The sequence below is a fragment of the Lepidochelys kempii genome, chromosome 9 (genome assembly GCF_965140265.1).
Source record: "Lepidochelys kempii isolate rLepKem1 chromosome 9, rLepKem1.hap2, whole genome shotgun sequence".
In the NCBI taxonomy this organism is placed as follows: Eukaryota; Metazoa; Chordata; order Testudines; family Cheloniidae; genus Lepidochelys; species Lepidochelys kempii.
In genome coordinates, this window is record NC_133264.1 from 11,676,922 (window position 1) to 11,696,019 (window position 19,098).

A 19,098-nucleotide genomic window follows, 5' to 3' on the forward strand; every position below is an offset into this window, starting at 1 on the left:
AGGGTTTATTAAGCAGTCAAATGAATCAGAAGTCATACGGGGCTGACAAAAGCTATCAATTGACATAAGCAAATGTCCTACTTGTCGAATGCAAGTAGAATACACATTAAGTTTACAGCTATTTCTTAACGTAACTGCTTACAGTTAGCTTTTCATACACTATCTCTGTTGCAAAGAGTGCGTTTGGAATTCGGGTACCAATTGTGGTATCTATAATTTAGTAAAGAAAAAGAAAGAAGGGTAAGGAAAGAATCTTGTTTGGGAAACTGGCCCTCTAAGTCTTAACTTATCTCTACAAATTAGTGGAGACAATTCCTCTGACCAGACTGTGCTATTACTGCTCACTAGCACCATTTGATTGCTACTTTACAATGAAACTGTATTTCTCATCTTGAAGACCAGGAAAAATAAAAAACACTAAAACCATGCCACATATTACTCTCCCAAGCAGTGCTGGGCACATAGCTCAAATGAGGATGGTTTAAAGGCTGAAGTTACATAAGCTGAACAGCCAGTGGCCATGCCACATGTTGATTCAAATGGTCTAGGGAGTGGCAGAGCATAGGTTTTGATGGACAGATTTAGAAAACAAAGCAACAGATTCAAGAAGGACTTCAAGAGTGGCATTCTTAGAATTAATCCAAGATCTGACAAAATGCATCAGATTAAGGATGTAAATGCACAACTAACAGAAGCTGGTGCATTCAGGAAGGGTATGAGATTTAGTGGGGGATTGTGTAGTCCACTGGAGGGTACATTATTGAGGAGCACAGATGGAAAGGAAGTAAACTGGAGAGGTTAATATACAACAGCACATTAACTATAGGTGAGAAAAGACCAGGCATCAAGGGCAGTTAGGAGAAATTTCTTTACTCAAAGTGGGAAGAGTATGTGACAGTTTCAGAAGCAAAAAAAAAAAAAAAAAAAATCAAAACAATTGTGAAAGTATTAGATAAGCAAAAGGAGGAAAGAAATATTATTAGGGGCAAAGGTGACATAGACCAGATTGCTCACATGAGCTCTGTCCATCCAAAGCGGTATTTTTACCACCTGCAAGCTGCCTGACTGTCACTTTTCCTCACACTCTCCTGCTCATTCACCCTCTTCGCTTTACAGTACGTTATAGAGGAGATAGGCCTCAGTATCGCTTCTAAAATGGTGGTTACAACAAGAAAGACTCCTTACAGTTCTAAAATAAAGACTCAAAAACCAAGCTCATACGATCAACTAGCCACCTTTGTAATCCGTTAACAATGAAGAAAGCAACAACATGAACGCAGTGATCCTTGGACACCTCAAAGCTGTTTTGCTTCTTCTCACACAGAACAAGTAAACATGAGGAAATGGTGCCAGTGAGCAGTATTAAAACTGAACAGTGAGAGAAATTCCCTATCCACCTCTTGTCAGTAGAGGTAAGTGAACTTTAAAGTCTAGACTAGTGCAGGGAAATTAATGCAATGGAAATGGTTCTCTCTCTATGATCTGGATATACCAAAAACAAAAGACTCCTACCTTTTTTCTGCTGCTGCCACATTTATGGCGTCCATAATGTTTTTCACAGTATCTATTATCTGTTTAGCTCTGATAGTGTGCTGTTCAAACTTGGTTTTCACGGCTGACTGCGAGATACACTCCTGCGAGGGGCCCAAGCCACAACACATTACTGTAATTCCATACCAATGCTCTCAGGAATTTCAATGTCAGAAAGCACTTGCTGCTATCATCAAACTTAAACCCAAAGGAAAATAAAAAAGGAGGAAGTGTACAGAAATCAAAGACACAGAACTGAAAATTCAAATGGCTCTATAGCAGCAAGACTGTATCTTCAGTCCACAGTGTCCACAGTAATGTGAATTGTTTTTGTAAATAAAAAATCATCATAAAAGGAAAATCTGATGTACAAGCATGAAGATAAATCTGTTCCTTTCTCAATGGTATTAAGTATCTCAAAAATTTTCCACATTTTGGTAGTGCTGAATATTTAGCACTGATTCTTACAGCACTAACTAGTTGGTGGTGGCTTTAACTGTCACATTAACTTTTCTGAAAGTTTCAGGGTTTAACCGTTTTTACCCCAAAAAGATTTTGCACAATTGCAAACTTACGTTGATATTGACATGCCTACCAGCCAAATATGCAATTTGGCCAACCACATGGGGCACTCCAAAACAAGTATTAACTTGAAAGGTGCAACAGCTGGCAAGCATTCTTTAAAATATTTTCCCCTCTTGCTGAATATTCATGTGTTAAATCTAATGGCACTGAATGGTTAGAAATAATAGAGTATAAGGCCAGAAAGGACCACTGTTATTATGTAATCTAACCTCCTGCTCTGCACAGGCCACTGATCTTCCTGGAATTAAATTCCTGTTCGAACTAGTGCACATCTTTTAGAAAAACACTGAATCTTGTTTTAAAAATTGGCAGTGATGGAGAATCCATCACAACCCTGGGTAAGTGTTCCAGTGGATAACTGCCCTCATTGTTAAAAAAATTATGTCTTGGTTTCCAGTCTGAATTCATCTAGCTTCGACTTCCAGCCACTTCATCTTGTTATACCTTTGTCAGTTACACTGACAAATTCATTATCAAATATTTGTTCTCTATGTAGTTTCTTATAAACTGTGAACAAGTCACTCCATAGCCATCTCTTTGTTAAACTTATCAGGTTGACAGACTGAAGGTCCTCACAGGAAGGCCTCTTTTCCAATCCTTTAGCATTCTTGTGTCTCCTCTCTAAACCCTCTCCAATTTAGCAACATTCTCCTTGAATTGTGGACACCAGAACTGGAAACAGTATTCCAGTGGTGGTCACACCAGTGTCAAACACAGACTTAACATAATTTCCCTGCTCTTACTCGTTATTACCCTGTTTATATATCCAAGGACCACACTAACTTTTTTGGACACAGCATCACATTAGAATCATAGAAGATTAGGGTTGGAAGAGACGTCAGGAGGTCATTTAGTCCAACCCCCTGCTCAAAGCAACTAAACTAACCCCAACTAAATCATCCCAGCCAGGGCTTTGTCAAGCTGGGCCTTAAAAACCAATAAGGCTGGAGATTCCACCACCTCCCTAGGTAACCCATTCTAGTGCTTCACCACCCTCCTAGTGAAATAGTATTTCCTAATATTTAACCTAAACCTCCCCTACTGCAACTTGAGACCATTGCTCCTTGTTCTGTCATCGGCCACCATTGAGAACAGCTGAGCTCCCACCTTTTTTGGAACCCCCCTTCAGGTAGTTGAAGGCTGCTATCAAATCCCCCCTCACTCTTCTCTTCTGCAGAATAAACAAGCCCAGTTCCCTCAGCCTCTCCTCATAAGTCATGTGCCCCAGCCCCCTAATCATTTTCATTGCCCACCGCTAGACTCTCTCCAATTTGTCCACATCCTTTCTGTAGTGGGGGGCCCAAAACTGGATGCAATACTCCAGATGTGGCCTCACATCAGGGAGCTCATGTTCAGCTGACTATCCATTATGACCTCCCAGTCCTTTTCAGAGTCACTGCTTCCCAAGATATAGTCTCCCATTCTGTACGCAAGGCCTACGAGCTTGTTTCTAGAGGTCTGACTTTACATTTGGCTGTATTAAAACAGACGTTACTGAAACTCAAACTAAAAAGACACAGATGACCAGTTTTGGCAAACTGAATTTATGGCCATAAAAAAGACTTTGAAATTAAGCCATTTCATACAGTGCAGACTATCCATTTAACTAACTGGTGTCACGCTGTGCTATTGTTTAATTTACAGACTGAGCAAACAGTATCAGTATCGTACATGTGTTTTAGAAATACGAGTAAGAGTTAAAGCATTTAGTTTCCTTTTATTGGATATAGCTAATGATAAAGGAGATTTTTAAAAGGTACAACTGGCAGTAAGTGCCTAACTCCCACTGACTTTCCCATTGAGTTGGGTGCCAAATTGCTATGTGTGCCTTTGAAAATTTTGCTCTCACCTACCCCTGAATAATAGTTTGTGACTAGATGTAAACAAAACACTAAACGGAAAAAAACAGAATGGGTAAAAGGTTCTCTTTGTTCCTCGATGAAGCAGATCTAGAAATCAGCAACGAAAAGCCAGAGGTTCATAGTTATCAGCACACTGTTAGAGCTAGACTAGACATGTAGGAAAGATGAGAATCTTTCAAATATTAGTAGGTAGTAGATAAAGGGATTATAGTCGTTCACTACACAATCAGAAAATCCAGTTAAAGCACTAGGAAAAACACAAGCATTAGTTATATGTCTGGAAAGACGAGAGAGAGAGAGAGGAATAAGTCTGCTTTTAAAGTTTACAAATGCATTTATCAAAAGGAAGGTAAAAGCTGCGGTGCTTCCCTAATATAACTCAGAACAGTTACCTCAAACTGCACTTCAAGTATAGCCGGTTAATTTGCCTCTAAGTGCACAGCTCAATACATTTACTGTGCATCGCATCAGAGGGGCACTCTGCAATGGAGTATTAATTAAAGATGTTTGAGTTATAAACTCCCCCGTCCCCACCCACTTCATGAAGCAGTGTGGCAAACAGTGACCCAAGAATGATGGATGTCTTTTTGACATAGCACATTAAGTGCTGATGCTCTGTGTCAAAAATATAATTTCAATAGAATCTATTATAAAAATCTCAGAGGAAACAATTAAACTCTCTTCCACATTCCATGAGACTGAAAACACACGCACACACCCCTAACCCCCATAGTTAGCCCACTGAAGGCTCCATGGATTAAAGATCACATCAACTAGCTTTTCTCTTGTCACGGTATGTGTATATATTTTGGGTGTGCACATATTATAAGTGAGGCGGGTAGTGTGTAACCTCTAGGTTAAACTAGAGGTATAAAGGCAGTTTTTAAGTATAAGGATAAAATGTAGGTATAAGACAGCAGTGCAAGAAGCCTACAGGCCCAAACCTGTAAGAAATGAGCTTAAGCATTTAGCATAAGATAGGCTTATTAAGTGCTAGCATTGGTAAGTTGATCAACAGTGTCCCTAAATCATAAGATGGTATAAGATATAATTTTTGCAATAAACAATTCTGCTGAAATTCTGCACAAATTGCTGACAGAACTTCAAAACATCAGTGGATGCTCATTTGGGTATTTTAGGATAGGAACACTGACGCTTAACCACAGGATTGCTCTGGTAACTGACTGACGTGTGTGTGTATATATTTCTCTATCTACCTACCTACCTACCTACCTTCATTTTTGGTTTTTATTTTATTTAATTTTTCCCAGGAATTTATATTGGTGTTTATTACTACAACCACCAAAACAGGTGAAAGTCAGTGAAAAAAAACAATTTTTCTGGGTAAATATTGAGGTTTATTTTGGTGGACAGAAGGACGGGGGAAGAAGTAATCAGTAGATTAATGCTTTGATGAATGAAATTCAATATGGTTTGCTGCAGAACTAAAGCAGAACTCAAACCACGACATTTCTGAGTTTAAGAAAACAATACCTCTCTAATCCCCCCCAAATTTTTTTCATTTGAATCAACAGTTTACTGTTGTAGACTTAGAACTATTAGCCTATAAATATTTACATTTAATAATTAGGCCACACCATTTGCAGCGCATACCCTCAACTTCATCCTTTTCTCCTGTTTTTGTTTTTTTTTAAACTTTTGAATACTTCCTTGCGTTCTGAAATGTATTCTGATACATATTTTTGTTTTCTTCCCATTTTAGTGTATCAGATCTTTAAACCGTTATCTGCTAACAACTTGAAATGTGTACATGGTAGGCGTGAAATTCATCAGTACATTCAAATGTGTACACACTTCAGAGCTTGCATGTGTGCCTGTTTATTGTATTTTCTAGACTAATATATAGCCTTACTTCAACAGGCAGTTTGCATATATACACATACTAATGTATTATTGTAATACATATATGTCATGCAATGTATTATATTTTCTTAATAAAACAAGTTATTTTTTATATATTTGAATGATAAAAAATAGGGTGAAAATCAGAAAAAATACTTTTTGTAAAATCCAGGATTTTTTCAGTAAAAATCAGTTTAAATTGAAAACGTAGGGATTTACGCACATCCCATTACACTTCAGATAGATAATTAGTATAAGAATATAGAATAAGGAGACACCAACATTATTAGGGTGAGGAAGTTAGTTACAGGCAAAGGAGGCCAAACATTTATGAATATTCATGGCAGCCATAGCAAAGCTAACCATAGCCTAAACCATTGAGACCCTGACCAATCGTTTAGCATGGCCGAGATAGAATGGGATCCTCATCGATGACCACCTGTCTCCCTTCCCTTAGGTCTTTGCAAGGATTGTGTGAGTATGCATATGAAATGACATGGGATGTAAAGTTAATATTGCATTACTGTTGCATTCTTGTTTGGATCACAACATTTGTGTTTAATAACCTTGTTAATAAAACTATTGAAAGCTCAGAACTTTTTTCTTCAGTATGACTGTTGCAAACATGCACATGGGTGCTTCCAATTTAACCATAATTCTAACAATTGTTGGCCTCCTCTTGGAACTGGAACCTGGTCAAACCTCAGAATGTTAATTTGCTAAACTGGGAATTCTTAAATAAAAATACAAAGTGAACAGATCAGGCAACAAATGCCGCCTATTACTAAAATGGTCTTATAATGGGAACGTTGGGCTATATTTTCAACTTAAAACTATACAAAACTAATTGTTCAGGTTGAATTTTCTCATGCTGGGTGTCTGCCTCAGGCTGAATTTTCTGGGAAAAATTCAACCAAAACAGTTCACTTGTTTCCAGGAATAAGGTCTGAGGAAAATATATTGTTCTGCCCATGCTAAAAAATTGTGCCAACCTTTTTTGAGACGTTCTAGCGTCCCCATGCTTTGGAGTAGGTACTAGATATTTGTCAGTGGGGTGCACTTTGCATCTGAGATGTGCCTTTCACCATCCTTGTGAAAATCTCCCCAAATCAGGCAAGTGATAACCCTTTGAAAAAAGTCTGCAGTTCGCACATGCTCATTAGACACTAGCTAGAGCTTCATTTCTGAATTTCCCAAAGAAAGCTGCATGGATTTTGTCTGCATGGAACTGCTTTCCCTGCAATTGGAGCTCTGTGTTCTTGTGTGCTGGGGCTAGGCATCAGCCCTGAAAGCAGGGTAACTGTCTTGCATGTGCTCTCAATGCCTCCCCTGCTGAACCAAGTGTGGAGTGTGGAGAAGAAAGGCAGTGTGGAGAAGAAAGCTACCTGATCTGAATGCAGAACAGATAAGAACTGGATCTAGGGGGAAGGGAGTAGAGTGAGACAAGGAGCCTGGGAGATGGGAGAACTGAACTGGCTGGGTAAAGAAACTGGGACAAAGAACCTGGTAGTCCAGGGGACAGGGTATGTGGGTGAGTGACTGGAGGCCAGGGGAAGAGATTCAAATCAAATGACAAGCCATGGGAATCGGGGGGAAAAGAAGAAATGCCTGGGAGCTAATGGGGGAGACTGGAATTGAGATACCAGAAGAGGAGACTAGGACTGACTGGGCAAGGAGATTGGATGAAAAGACTGAGGCGTGGAGACTGGGAGTGACTAGGTGAGGAGAATAGGACATGAAACAAGGAATCAGGGATAGGGAAGAGACGGGACAGCGTAGAAGGGATCAAGTTTGAGGGGAACATACAGAAGAGTCTGTGCGCACTAGAGTACACAACCCTTCAAAGCCTGTAACGGAATACAAGATTCTCAAGTTTTTGTTATTCCTCATCAGCACATATCTATGAAACACACTGGCAAACTGTCACATTCCCATCTAGATGCTGGTCCACAGAGAGGATGACAACCTACTACTGCTATGAGTTACTCACTCCCTTAGCTCATGTAGCAGAGGTTTTGCAGTGGGTGTAAAGCTTCAATATTTATTTTTATTTATTTTTTCCAGTATGCGTTCTCCAAAAGCAAAGAAATTGCATGCACACGCACACAAACACACAAAACTATGTTAAAAGAACATAAAGGTTACTAAGTTAAGAAATGCCAGATTTAAAGGTTCCCCAACTTCCTGGAAGTCCAAATCAGACCTTAGAGGCACATGGAATGCGTTAACAGTGAATGGCACTGGATACAGGACAGCTCTTGTCAAAGAACTCATCTGCTACAAGATTGTAATCACCAGCATCAAAAGCATCACCTGGCACAAAATCATCAAGCTACTGTGGAAGGAGCAACCTGCCTCCCCTCTGGTGGTCCACATTGAACTCAAGGTGTGGCACTTGTTATTAAACAAATTCTAGCACAGACTTTAACCACATGGCACATCATATCTCAATGCTTGGCTCTGACATCATTATGGACACTTATCTGTTGTTGTGCCCTACACACCAACAGAAGATGCATCACCTATGAAAAATGACGCATTCTACCAACAGCTAGCAGCAAAAATCCAGTCAGCTCTGCCACATGACTAGCACTCAGAAATTTTGATGCCGGGACTGGGGGCAATCTAACTGGGTATGAAACTGTGAGAGGATCCTTCAGTTTGGATTTCCCAAATGGTATCATCACCCAGCTTTTTGGCGTTTTATGCCACTGAGAGCTTTGCAGTTATGGACTCCTAGTGCAGGCATCTTAAAAACCATCACTAGGCATACCATGAGAGAAACTGACCACACCCTCATCAGAAATTGCTCCATAATGAAATTTCACTGAGTCCAGTGGTGCTAGAACACCATAAACCTCAAATCATAGACTAGTTGTTGCTGTGCTCTCACTGCATTTTCCAACTCCTTGCAAGCCAGATGTCCAACAGTACAATGTCTAGTGTCTATCTGAAGATCCTGTTGAAGCTGTGAAATCCACACAGGCTGTCACTGATCACATATGTAACCTCGATACCCTCTCAGAAGATGTGGAGATCGCCTGGAGTATCGCATCCATCCACAGACACAATCAGCTTCAGACGGTTCACAAGAAACCTTGGATTTCTGAAGAGGCCTTTGATATATTATCAAAAAAGGCAGAAGAAGAGGCAAGCAGGGAAATGTCCAAGAATGTAAAATGACTGAAAGGCATTTTCTGGGCTACTGAAAAACATGACCATGACATCTACAACTCCCTGGCTGAGGAATCAGATGATGGCCTAAAGTACAACAACCTGCATCCTGCCTACATAGCCATCACACACTTGGCTGGCGGCCATAAACAGCCTTCTAAAATCCCCATCGCAAAGTCAGATGGCTCTCCTTCTGAACCATCCTTTGAACCCTTGATCTGCTGATGACTGCCAAGAGCTACACAACCTGGCAAACCACATAGCTGCAGACCTGGAGACAAACACTGATCTTCTGTTAATCAGGAAGAAAGAAAGGCCATCCCAAAATTACAGAATGGATATGCTGCTGGACCTGATGGTATTCCACCTGGGCTGCTCAAAGGTGCCTTGGAACCAGTGAGCATCAACCTGCATAAATTGTTATTAAAAGCATGTGCATCAGGCAAAGTACCAACAGAATGGAAAGAGAGCATCATATTGTCCCTGTGCAAGGGAAAAAGATCTCGCAGAGCGCGGCAACTACAGGCCGATCTCATGGTTATCAGTCCCGGGAAAGGTTTTCACTTGTTCCGTTTAGTAGGATGCAGCTGCTCCTTAACAGACATCGTCATCCACAGCAATCAGGTTTCACTGTTGGGCAGTCAACAATAGATATGGTCCTTACCCTCTGGCTGAGCTGCACTGAAAATTTAACTGTCTGTTTCATGTGGCATATAATCGATATCAAAGCAACTTCTGATTTGGTCAATAGGTCAGCACTTTGGCTCACATTGAAAAGAATTGGCATTTCAGATGTTTGCGGATGATATCAAGATGGGAGGGATTGCAAGTGCTTTGGGGGACAGGATTAAAATTCAAAATGATCTGGACAAACTGGAGAAACGGTCTGAAGTAAATAGGATGACATTCAATAAGAACAAATGCAAAGTACTCCACTTAGGAAGGAACAATCAGTTGCACACATACAAAATGGGAAACAGTTGCCTGTGAAGGAGTACTGCAGAAAGGGATCTGCGGGTCAGAGTGGCTCAAAAGCTAAATATGAGTTAATAGTGTAACACTGCTGCAAAAAAAGCAAACATTCTGGGATATATTAGCAGGTTTGTTGTAAGCAAGACACGAAGTAATTCTTCTGCTCTACTTTACACTGATTAGGCCTCAATTGGAGTACTGTGTCCAGTTCTGGGCACATATTTCAGGAAAGATATGGAAAACCTGGAGAAAGTCCAGAGAACAGCAACAAAAATGATTAAAGGACTAGAAAAACATGACCTTTTAGGGAAGATTGAAAAAACTGGGATTTTTAGTTTGGAGAAGAGAAGACTGAGAGGGGACATGATAACAGTTTTTAAGTACATAAAAGGTTTTTACAAGGAGGAGGCGGAAAAATTGTTCTCCTTAACTTCTGAGGATAGTATAATAAGCAATGGGCTTAAATTGAAAAAAATGCGGTTTAGGTTGGACATTAGGAAAAAACTTCCTAACTGTCAGAGAGGGTAAGAACTGGAATAAATTGCCTAGGGAGGTTGTGGAATCTCCATCATCGGAAATTTTTAAGAACAGGTTAGACAAACGTCTGTCAGGAATGGTCTAGATATTTAGTCCTGTCATGAGCATAGGGGACTGGACTAGATGACCTCTTGAGGTCCCTTCCAGTCCTATGATTAGAGTCCCACAAAATTCACAGTCCATTCTGGTCAATTTCATGGCTATAAAATTTGAAAATTAGTTAATTTCACATTTTCAGATGTTTACAGCTGAAATTTCAGGGTATTCTAACTGTGGGTGGGTCACAAACCTGTTGCGTGGGGGGGGGTTGTGGGATTACCACCTTCACGTCTGTGCTGCCTTCAGAGCTTGGCTCTGAAGGTGGCAGCCACTGAGCTTCCTGCAGACACAGCAGGTTCCTGGAGGTGGGTCTGATCTCCTCCCAAGAGTGGATGTGCAGGCAAGAATAAGTCCTGTCCCTCCCCAGTCCAGCCAGTACTAGTAGTTAGGAGTCCCTGGCTGAGGTGCTTCCAGCAGCATGGGGAAGATCAGATTTCAAGAGGAGGGCTTATTTCATGATCTGTGACACATTTTTCATTGCTGTGAAATTGGTAGGGCCCTACCTATGATTCTGTTCTGCTAAATTTGGAAGCGATCCTCACATTGATAGTGTGTGCATTGATTCACTGCTTTTATCACGTTTCTACACAACCTTAGGTGTACAGCACAGATATACTCTCTCCCCAGCACTATTCTGTTGAGCTAGCCACTGGATATTAGGATTTGCTGCTCCACAATTCAGAATCAAGGTTGGTCAAAAAGTGTTCATTGACCAAGAATATGTTGAAGACACTGCCTTACTTGTATACATGTCAGAGAATTTTCAGCCCTGCCCTTCAGTGTCTCCAAGACACCACCTGCAATATGGGGGTTAAATGTCTCATGGCAGAAGAAACTTGGAGCTGAATCACCAAAATCCATGGTGCAGATGGAGTCTAGTATCATGAACAGCATTGACAAACTCATCTACATAGGCTGCAAAGTTCAAACTGGGCATTCGTTGACAAATAAGTCTTGCCACCTCTACCATGAAGTCCATGTTTTGCTTATGGATGCAAAAATGTCTGTGCTGAGACAAAGCTCAGACTCTATCAAACCGATGTAATATCTGTATTACTCTATGGGTCAGAAATCTGGACGCTCTTAAGGGCAGACTAGGAGTGGTTGGGGGATTCCATCTGTGCTCTCAGCACCAAATCCTGAGCATAAAGTGGTTTGAATTTGGGCTGTCAATCGCAGAATGATATAGCCTTCCTTCAATCACTCATATTAAAAAGCAGTGTTGCACACTCTTTGTCCATGTCATCAGGATGGACAAAAACACCCCAGCATACCATGCTATCAAACTCTCCACTGATGGGCAAAGGAGTTCACACCCTGACCTGACGCCGTCAGTGCAGTTGTCCCAGAGATTTGCAAGATTGAGTCAGACCTGGGAACTTCACTATATGCTGCCCGATGCAACACTACCATCCCTGGTCACTCTGGCTGGCTCAACGGTCCTCAGAAGACATGTATGCTTGATGATGTGCAACCTTTAATTCTAGCATTTCCTAACTTCTGAGTTCCCTAAATTCTGCCTGCCTTTGCAACCTTAATGTTCTTTTAACACAGTGTGCGTTATATATTAAAATTTTCAAAAGCCCTTAAATGGTTTAGGGGCCTAAGTCCCATTATGAGCCAATAGGACTTAGTCACTTCTGAAAACTTTACTCAATCTTAACTGCTATTGTATTAAAACAATGAAAATAATTACAAACAAAACATAATCCACATTTTGTTAGAACCTGTAGTAAAATGATAAGAAATTTCACACTTCATACTTTATTCTTAAACTGCCCCAATGACCCTAGGCACTCTGGCATACACAGTACAATCCGTCACTGTTCCAAGAACTCAGTCATCTAACACAGCAAGGAAGTTAATGATCATGTTTAAGACTTTGCCTGGCATTTCCTTGATTGGTGGGATTAAATCAAGCTCTTCTTTTAGGCACAGTTTTGTTGTATTCATATTATTAGACGGTTTGATTCAGCTCAGATCAAGCGTTTGTTTGTAACATGAGAGTGAGAGACTTTCTAAATGCATTTTGATTTCTCTTATATATTGAGAACACAAGCTATGTTGTGGAGTGCATAGGTAGATTCATAGTATTTGCTGAATCTAACTACATCCATATCATTCTAGGCTTATGACGTTAACTGAACACAATGAGGCGCTAACATGTGCCATTTAAAATAAGGAGTGATCCTGGTGATTCAACAGATTGAAATCTCTAGGAATGGCATTTTAACATAAGAATTGTCCAAGTTCAGTAGAATAGCTAGATATCATCATACTGGAACCAGCCAATGGTCCATCTAGTTTAGAATCCTGTTTCTGAAGAGAGCATCAACCTCAAGAATGGATAGAGCTGAACGGATAATGTTCATTTCTGTGGGAGCAGCGAGTACACAAAAATACTGCTACTGCTAAATGTTTCAGTGCTGGGTTGTAAGTAGGTGCTGCAATTCCAATGCCCCAGCTTTTAGGATGTGATTAAGTGTTCAATGCTGCAGCCATGAAATAGTTTCTGATACAAACAGCAAAAGGTTCTAAAATAGCTATGTGCAATCAAGGGCTCAAAACTGCTTAGAAGTCAGAACAACTTCCTTCCCTCCCCCCGCATTGTAAATGAAAAAAGGTCTGCAGTCACAAGAGAGTAAGTCTGGAATGTCAAGGTTGAGAGTACAAAATATAGAAAGCAGGGCATATTGGCTCTAAAATATTGAAAGCTTAACTATACTGTTTGCATGTTTTCACATCATGTAAGATTTTGGTACAGTAACTGATGAGTAATACCTATTGGTATCTTCATAGATTATAAGTTGTACTGGTGTTAAGTTCTTCTATAAAAATGAAGAGCCCGATTCTGCCACCCTTCCTCACAGAGTAATACCTATTCAAGCAAGTACATACTACTCAATGTGAGCAAGGATGACTGGGACCCCAAGTTAGCTCAAGACTGGCACTGTGTGCGTGTATTTATGATATGCAATGAAATGAAGCCAAGAAGGGAACAAAGTCACCTTGGCATCACAACGTTCTGAAAACGTACGGTCTTAAAAAAGCCCACGACATCTACCTCAAATATTTGCTCAAAATTCTGGAATTCCTGAAATCTTGCCTGAAATCCTTCAGCAAGTGCACCACCTGCAAAGCATAATATAGATTTAAGGTAGATCATAAAATCTCATAGTAAGTTACTGTATTTTAACTCCTAAACTAAACTCAGACATTTTATATACACATGAAAGGGATGTAGGGTTCAATACGTACCACTCTCTGGCATCCCTTGGGCCTTCTGCTTTCTAGCACTAAGAACTTCCTTGGCTGAAACAAAAAAGATGCGGTTCTGTGCTTCTGAGAGATCAACGACTTTGAGCTCATCGACTAGGAAGGTCAGACAGCGCTCCATGTGCTGCCTGCGCACCTGTAAGACAAGGCAGAAAAGGGGATTAAAAAAGCCAGTCAAATTGCAAACAAACATTTCTGAGAAAGAGAAATCAAAACCTTAGAGCAATAAATAATCCCACTGATCCCAGAAGCCCTGAAAAACCCTCATGTAATAAGATTCCCTCTAGTTCTAAAGGGGCAGCAACTGCTCCTAATTAGCCATTTTGAATTTCCGCACCTGCCAAGAAGAATTTTTTGAGTACTCAACCAAAAGCTGATGCTCTCAGAGGTACTGAAATAACAATTGCTTTATTACCCAAAAACAGAGTATGATATATTGCATGTCAGTTACGTGTGGAAATGAGGATTTTAAAAAAATAAAATAAAATAAAAATCTCGAAAGTTATTTTAAAAAGCCATCACAGAATGAAGGTTTTAGTTTGGTAATTACGTTTGAAGCAGGTGGTAAAATGCTTTTGCATTCTGATCACATATCCTCCCTCAATTTTTCTTTACAACACTGAACACGCTCCATCCCCTGATTTGTTTTATGCATTATAATGTGCCTATTCCCATAGTATCTATACACATAAGCACACATTTACATGTTTGGCAATATTTTCGCCTATAGTTTAAACAAGCCATTGTTTCTGCTATAGTTATCTGACATTTGTTATTACCAAAGGATGAAAAAGTAACTCACATCTTCCATATATTCAGGCTCTGATGCAGATGCATCCCAGCGATTATTCAGGATGAAGATGTTTGGCTTGGAAAGTCGTTCATTTACTTTGTGAAAAAAGTGCTTTTCCTAAGAATTGAGGAAAGAAAAAACAAAGAATAATGCCATCTTTTGAAGATGATAGATTCTGGATTATCAAATTGTTACTTTCTTGATTTAAATTACAGCTGTTAAAAAAAAATACTTTGACGCTTTCTGCTTCCTTAAAATTTAGCATTTTATATTTGTCCAAAAATCATGAATTATATTCATATTATACCAACAATAAAATCTAATCCAAGAGTTTCACAAGCTATAAAGAGGGGCACTAATTCTTCTCTGAAAAACAGACATAAGGTAAAACTACTTCATAATTTAAAAAGGTAATGTCTTCCTTATTTGAATGTCCTTTTACTCTTGCACATCCAGAACCACTGTTCATATCAAACTATATTATCCAGTGGAATACAAGTAAGTAACATTCTGTTCAGGGGGCATGATGAACCACTGAAAACTTGACTTGAACCTCCTGAATAACTGCTGAATTTTCTATGGTAAACTGAATAATATGTGCACATGCTTGCAAACATCTTCAAGTTATCTTGCAAGCCCCTGCTACTTTTCAACAGTCATAATGAAATAATCAGAACAGAGTGACCATCAGTGAGCACAGCTGAAGAGTGAAAGATCACCTGGCCATCTTCAGTGTCTTAAACAGAACACCGACTACACTATTAAGCCATGTCTACACTATGGGTGCTACAGCAGCACATCTATGGCCCAGTAGTTATGTGACTATGTAGTGCCATAGTGTAAATGCTTCCTACAGTGATAGAAAGAATTCTCCATCTCTATATGAACTCCACCCTCTTGAGCGATGGTAGCTTGTTTGACAGAAGCATTCCTCTGTTGTCCTCGCTGCATCTACACTCGGTGTTAGGCTGACGTAGCTACAGTGCTTCTAAGCACCGTAGCTATGCCAACCTAGCCCCAGTGTAGACCAGGCCTTAGATAAAACATTTGAAATACTTAAATTGCTATGATCCAATAAGAAATTGTAAATCTGCAAATAAGGCACTATTCCAACAATAAGAACTCCTTCCAACAGAACCCAGTGGCCTTCGATTTCATAGAATCAAAGAAGATATGGGTTGGAAGAGACCTCAGGAGGTCATCTAGTCCAACCCCCTGCTCAAAGCAGGACTAACCCCAACTAAATCATCCCAGCCAGGGCTTTGTCAAGCCAGGCCTTAAAAACCTATAAGGTTGGAGATTCCACAACCTCCCTAGGTAACCCATTCCAGTGCTTCACCACCCTCTTAGTGAAATAGTGTTTCCTAATATCCAACCTCGACCTCCCTCATTGCAACTTGAGACCATTGCTTCTTGTACTGTCATCTGCCACCACTGAACAGCCTAGCTCCCAACTTCTTTGGAACCCCACTTCAGGTAGTTGAAGGCTGCTATCAAATCCCCCCCCACTGTTCTCTTCTGCAGACTAAATAACCCCAGGTCCCTCAGCCTCTCCTCATAAGTCATGTGCCCCAGCCCCCTAATCATTTTCACTACCCACCACTAGACTCTCTCCAATTTGTCCACATCCTTTCTGTAGTGGGGGGCCCAAAACTGGATGCAATAATCCAGATGTGGCCTCAACAATACCAAATAGAGGCGAATAATCACTTCCCTCGATCTGCTGGCAATGCTCCTACTAACGCAGCCCATTATGCTTGTTAGCCTTCTTGGCAACAAGGGCACACTGTTAACTTATATCAAGCTTCTCATCCATTGTAATCCCCAGGTCATTTTCTGCAGAACTGCCGCTTAGCCCGTCAGTCCCCAGCCAGTAGCAGTGCATGGGATTCTTCCATCCGAACTGCAGGACTCTGCACTTGTCCTTGTTGAACCTCATCAGATTTCTTTTGGCCCAATCCTCCAATTTGTTTAAATCACCCTACCCTCCAGTGTATCTACCTCTCCCCACAGTTTAGTGTCATCCGTGAACTTGTTGAGGGTGCATGCCATCCCATCATCCAGATCATTAATGAAGATGCTGAACAAAACAGGCCCCAGGACCGACGCCAGGAGCACTCCGCTCGATACCGGTTGCCAACTAGACATTGAGCTGTTGATCACTACCCATTGAGCCCGATGATCTAGCCAGCTTTCTATCCACCTTATAGTCCATTCATCCAATCCATACTTCTTTAACTTGCTGTCAAGAATACTGTGGGAGACCGTATAAAAAGCTTTGCTAAAGTCAAGATATATCATGTCCACCACTTTCCCCACATCCACAGAGCCAGTTATCTCAACACAGAAAGCAATCAGGTTGATCAGGCATGACTGGCCCTTGGTGAATCCATGTTGATTGTTCCTGATCACCTTCTTCTCCTCAAAGTGCTTCAAAATGGATTCCTTGAAGACCTGGCTCCATGATTTTCCCAGGGACTGAGATGAGGCTGACCGGTCTGTAGTTCCCCAGATCCTCCTCCTTCACTTTTTTAAAGATGGACACTACGTTTGCCTTTTTCCAATTGTCCGGAACCTCCCCCGATCCTCATGAGTTTTCAAAGATAAAGGCCAATGGCTCTGCAATCACATCAGCTAACTCCCTCAGCACTCTTGGATGCATTAGCTCCAGCCCCATGGACTTATGCATGTCTAGCTTTTCTAAATAGTCCTTAACCTGTTCATTCACCACTGAGTGCTGCTCACCTGCTCCCCAGGTGCTGTGCTGCCCAGCGCAGCAGTCTGGGAGCTGACTTTGTCTGTGAAGACCAAGGCAAAAAAAGCATTTAGTACTTCAGCTTTTTCCACATGATGTCACTAGGTTGCCTCCCCCATTCAGTAAGGCTCCTCCCTTAGGAGGGAGCTATACCAAAAAAAGTTTTGTGGTCCCTCCATTGGTTTTTCAGCAGGCCACTAAACAAAACTATTCCTCCACGTACTATAATTGTATCAAGTGAAGATAATGCACACACAAGGACAGGATTATTATGTAACTGCATTCTCCATTTGAACAGGAGGGGTGTGCAAGTGGGGGGCAAAAAAAGTCAGCAATTGCCACACTTGGTGAGGCAAGATATTTGCACGCATTAGAACAATTAAAATTCATTTAACAAAGTCTTTCATCTCATTGCACCTACCACGCTAACAAAAATGTAAACAGGATAGGAAGTTTTATTCCTAAAGAAAATGGGATATAAACCAAGATTTTATGAAAACTCTGTATTGGGATAAAAATATCTAGATCACTACTAAAAATATTTTGTTTAAAAAAAAAAATCGCCTCTTCCAACTGAAATAAGCTTCCACTGCAAATTATCTTCAGATCCCATTACATATGTGCTACACTCATTAATAATGAGGAATTATGAGTATGGTAACTCAAAGATCACATGAGTTTTACACACAGACAAGCTGTAGGACAATGACCCAATTTTAAATTTAATATTTTTCTTCTGTGCCTGGTTGAAAAACATTATTCAGTAAAATCATATTAAATAAGCACAAAATTGCCTATTAGCCCAGGATGCTAAAAATCAAACACAAAATTAACAAGAATTTTCCTGCAGATTTACAGCCCATACACGGTTCCTACATGTTTACAATCCCAGTCTGACCATTAAAAAATAAGCTATTTTCCTGAATTAATGAGAGAACCAAATCAACTTTGGCCTTTGTTACTTCATTACCAAGCACACAGGTCCTCACTGTTTCCATATTTCTAAGTGGTAATGGATTCTTGACAAAAATCCAACAACTTTTTTAAACCCAGAGAACATTGAGATTAATGATTTCTAGTCTCCCTCCATACGAAAAGCCAACATGTCCTGCAAGAGGAGGAGATAGTGAAGCCACAATTCTACCAAATCCTCTCTCTCCGTTAGATGATGTCAGAAGATACCTCTTTTGTCAGAAAACCTCATTTGCAAAGAAGTCTCCATGGCTTGAACTCAGAAAATAGTATGCAGTGTTTTTAAGATCAGCTTTTGCTCTCTTCAGATTCCCATTCAGTTATTCCAACCTACTGGAATGCTGGGGAAGATTTTCTTTTTGAATTCATTTCTTTATTTCATTAATAGCCACCAGGGTAGTAGTAAGGAGAAGAGAAATCTTGCTTTCCTAGCACTGTCCTTCAGAAAGACAGGTTAGATAAATTGATGACATGTATTCTTATGAGGGAAATAAGAGCACCCTCTTCGGTGCTGGGAACATACAGAATTTCACACAGATGCAGGTTTACTCCACACCTCTTTCGGTCAGGTTTAGTGTATGGGTGCTGCATTGTTGGTGGCCTGTGACACACAGAAGGTCAGACTACATGATCTGGTTGTCCCTTCTGTCCTTAAATGCCATGATCTTTTATATCTTCTT

At 40.4% G+C, this 19,098-nt stretch overlaps 1 protein-coding gene across 1 annotated transcript in view; it reads right to left on the minus strand.

Moving 5' to 3' along the window:
* Window positions 1-19,098, minus strand: part of LOC140917150 (mitofusin-1-like) — an 80,759-nt gene that overhangs the window by 25,143 nt on the left and 36,518 nt on the right. Inside the window, 4 exon segments of the mRNA XM_073359322.1 lie at window positions 1,513-1,634; window positions 13,687-13,754; window positions 13,881-14,034; window positions 14,701-14,808. Coding sequence (XP_073215423.1) covers window positions 1,513-1,634; window positions 13,687-13,754; window positions 13,881-14,034; window positions 14,701-14,808 — 452 coding nt within the window.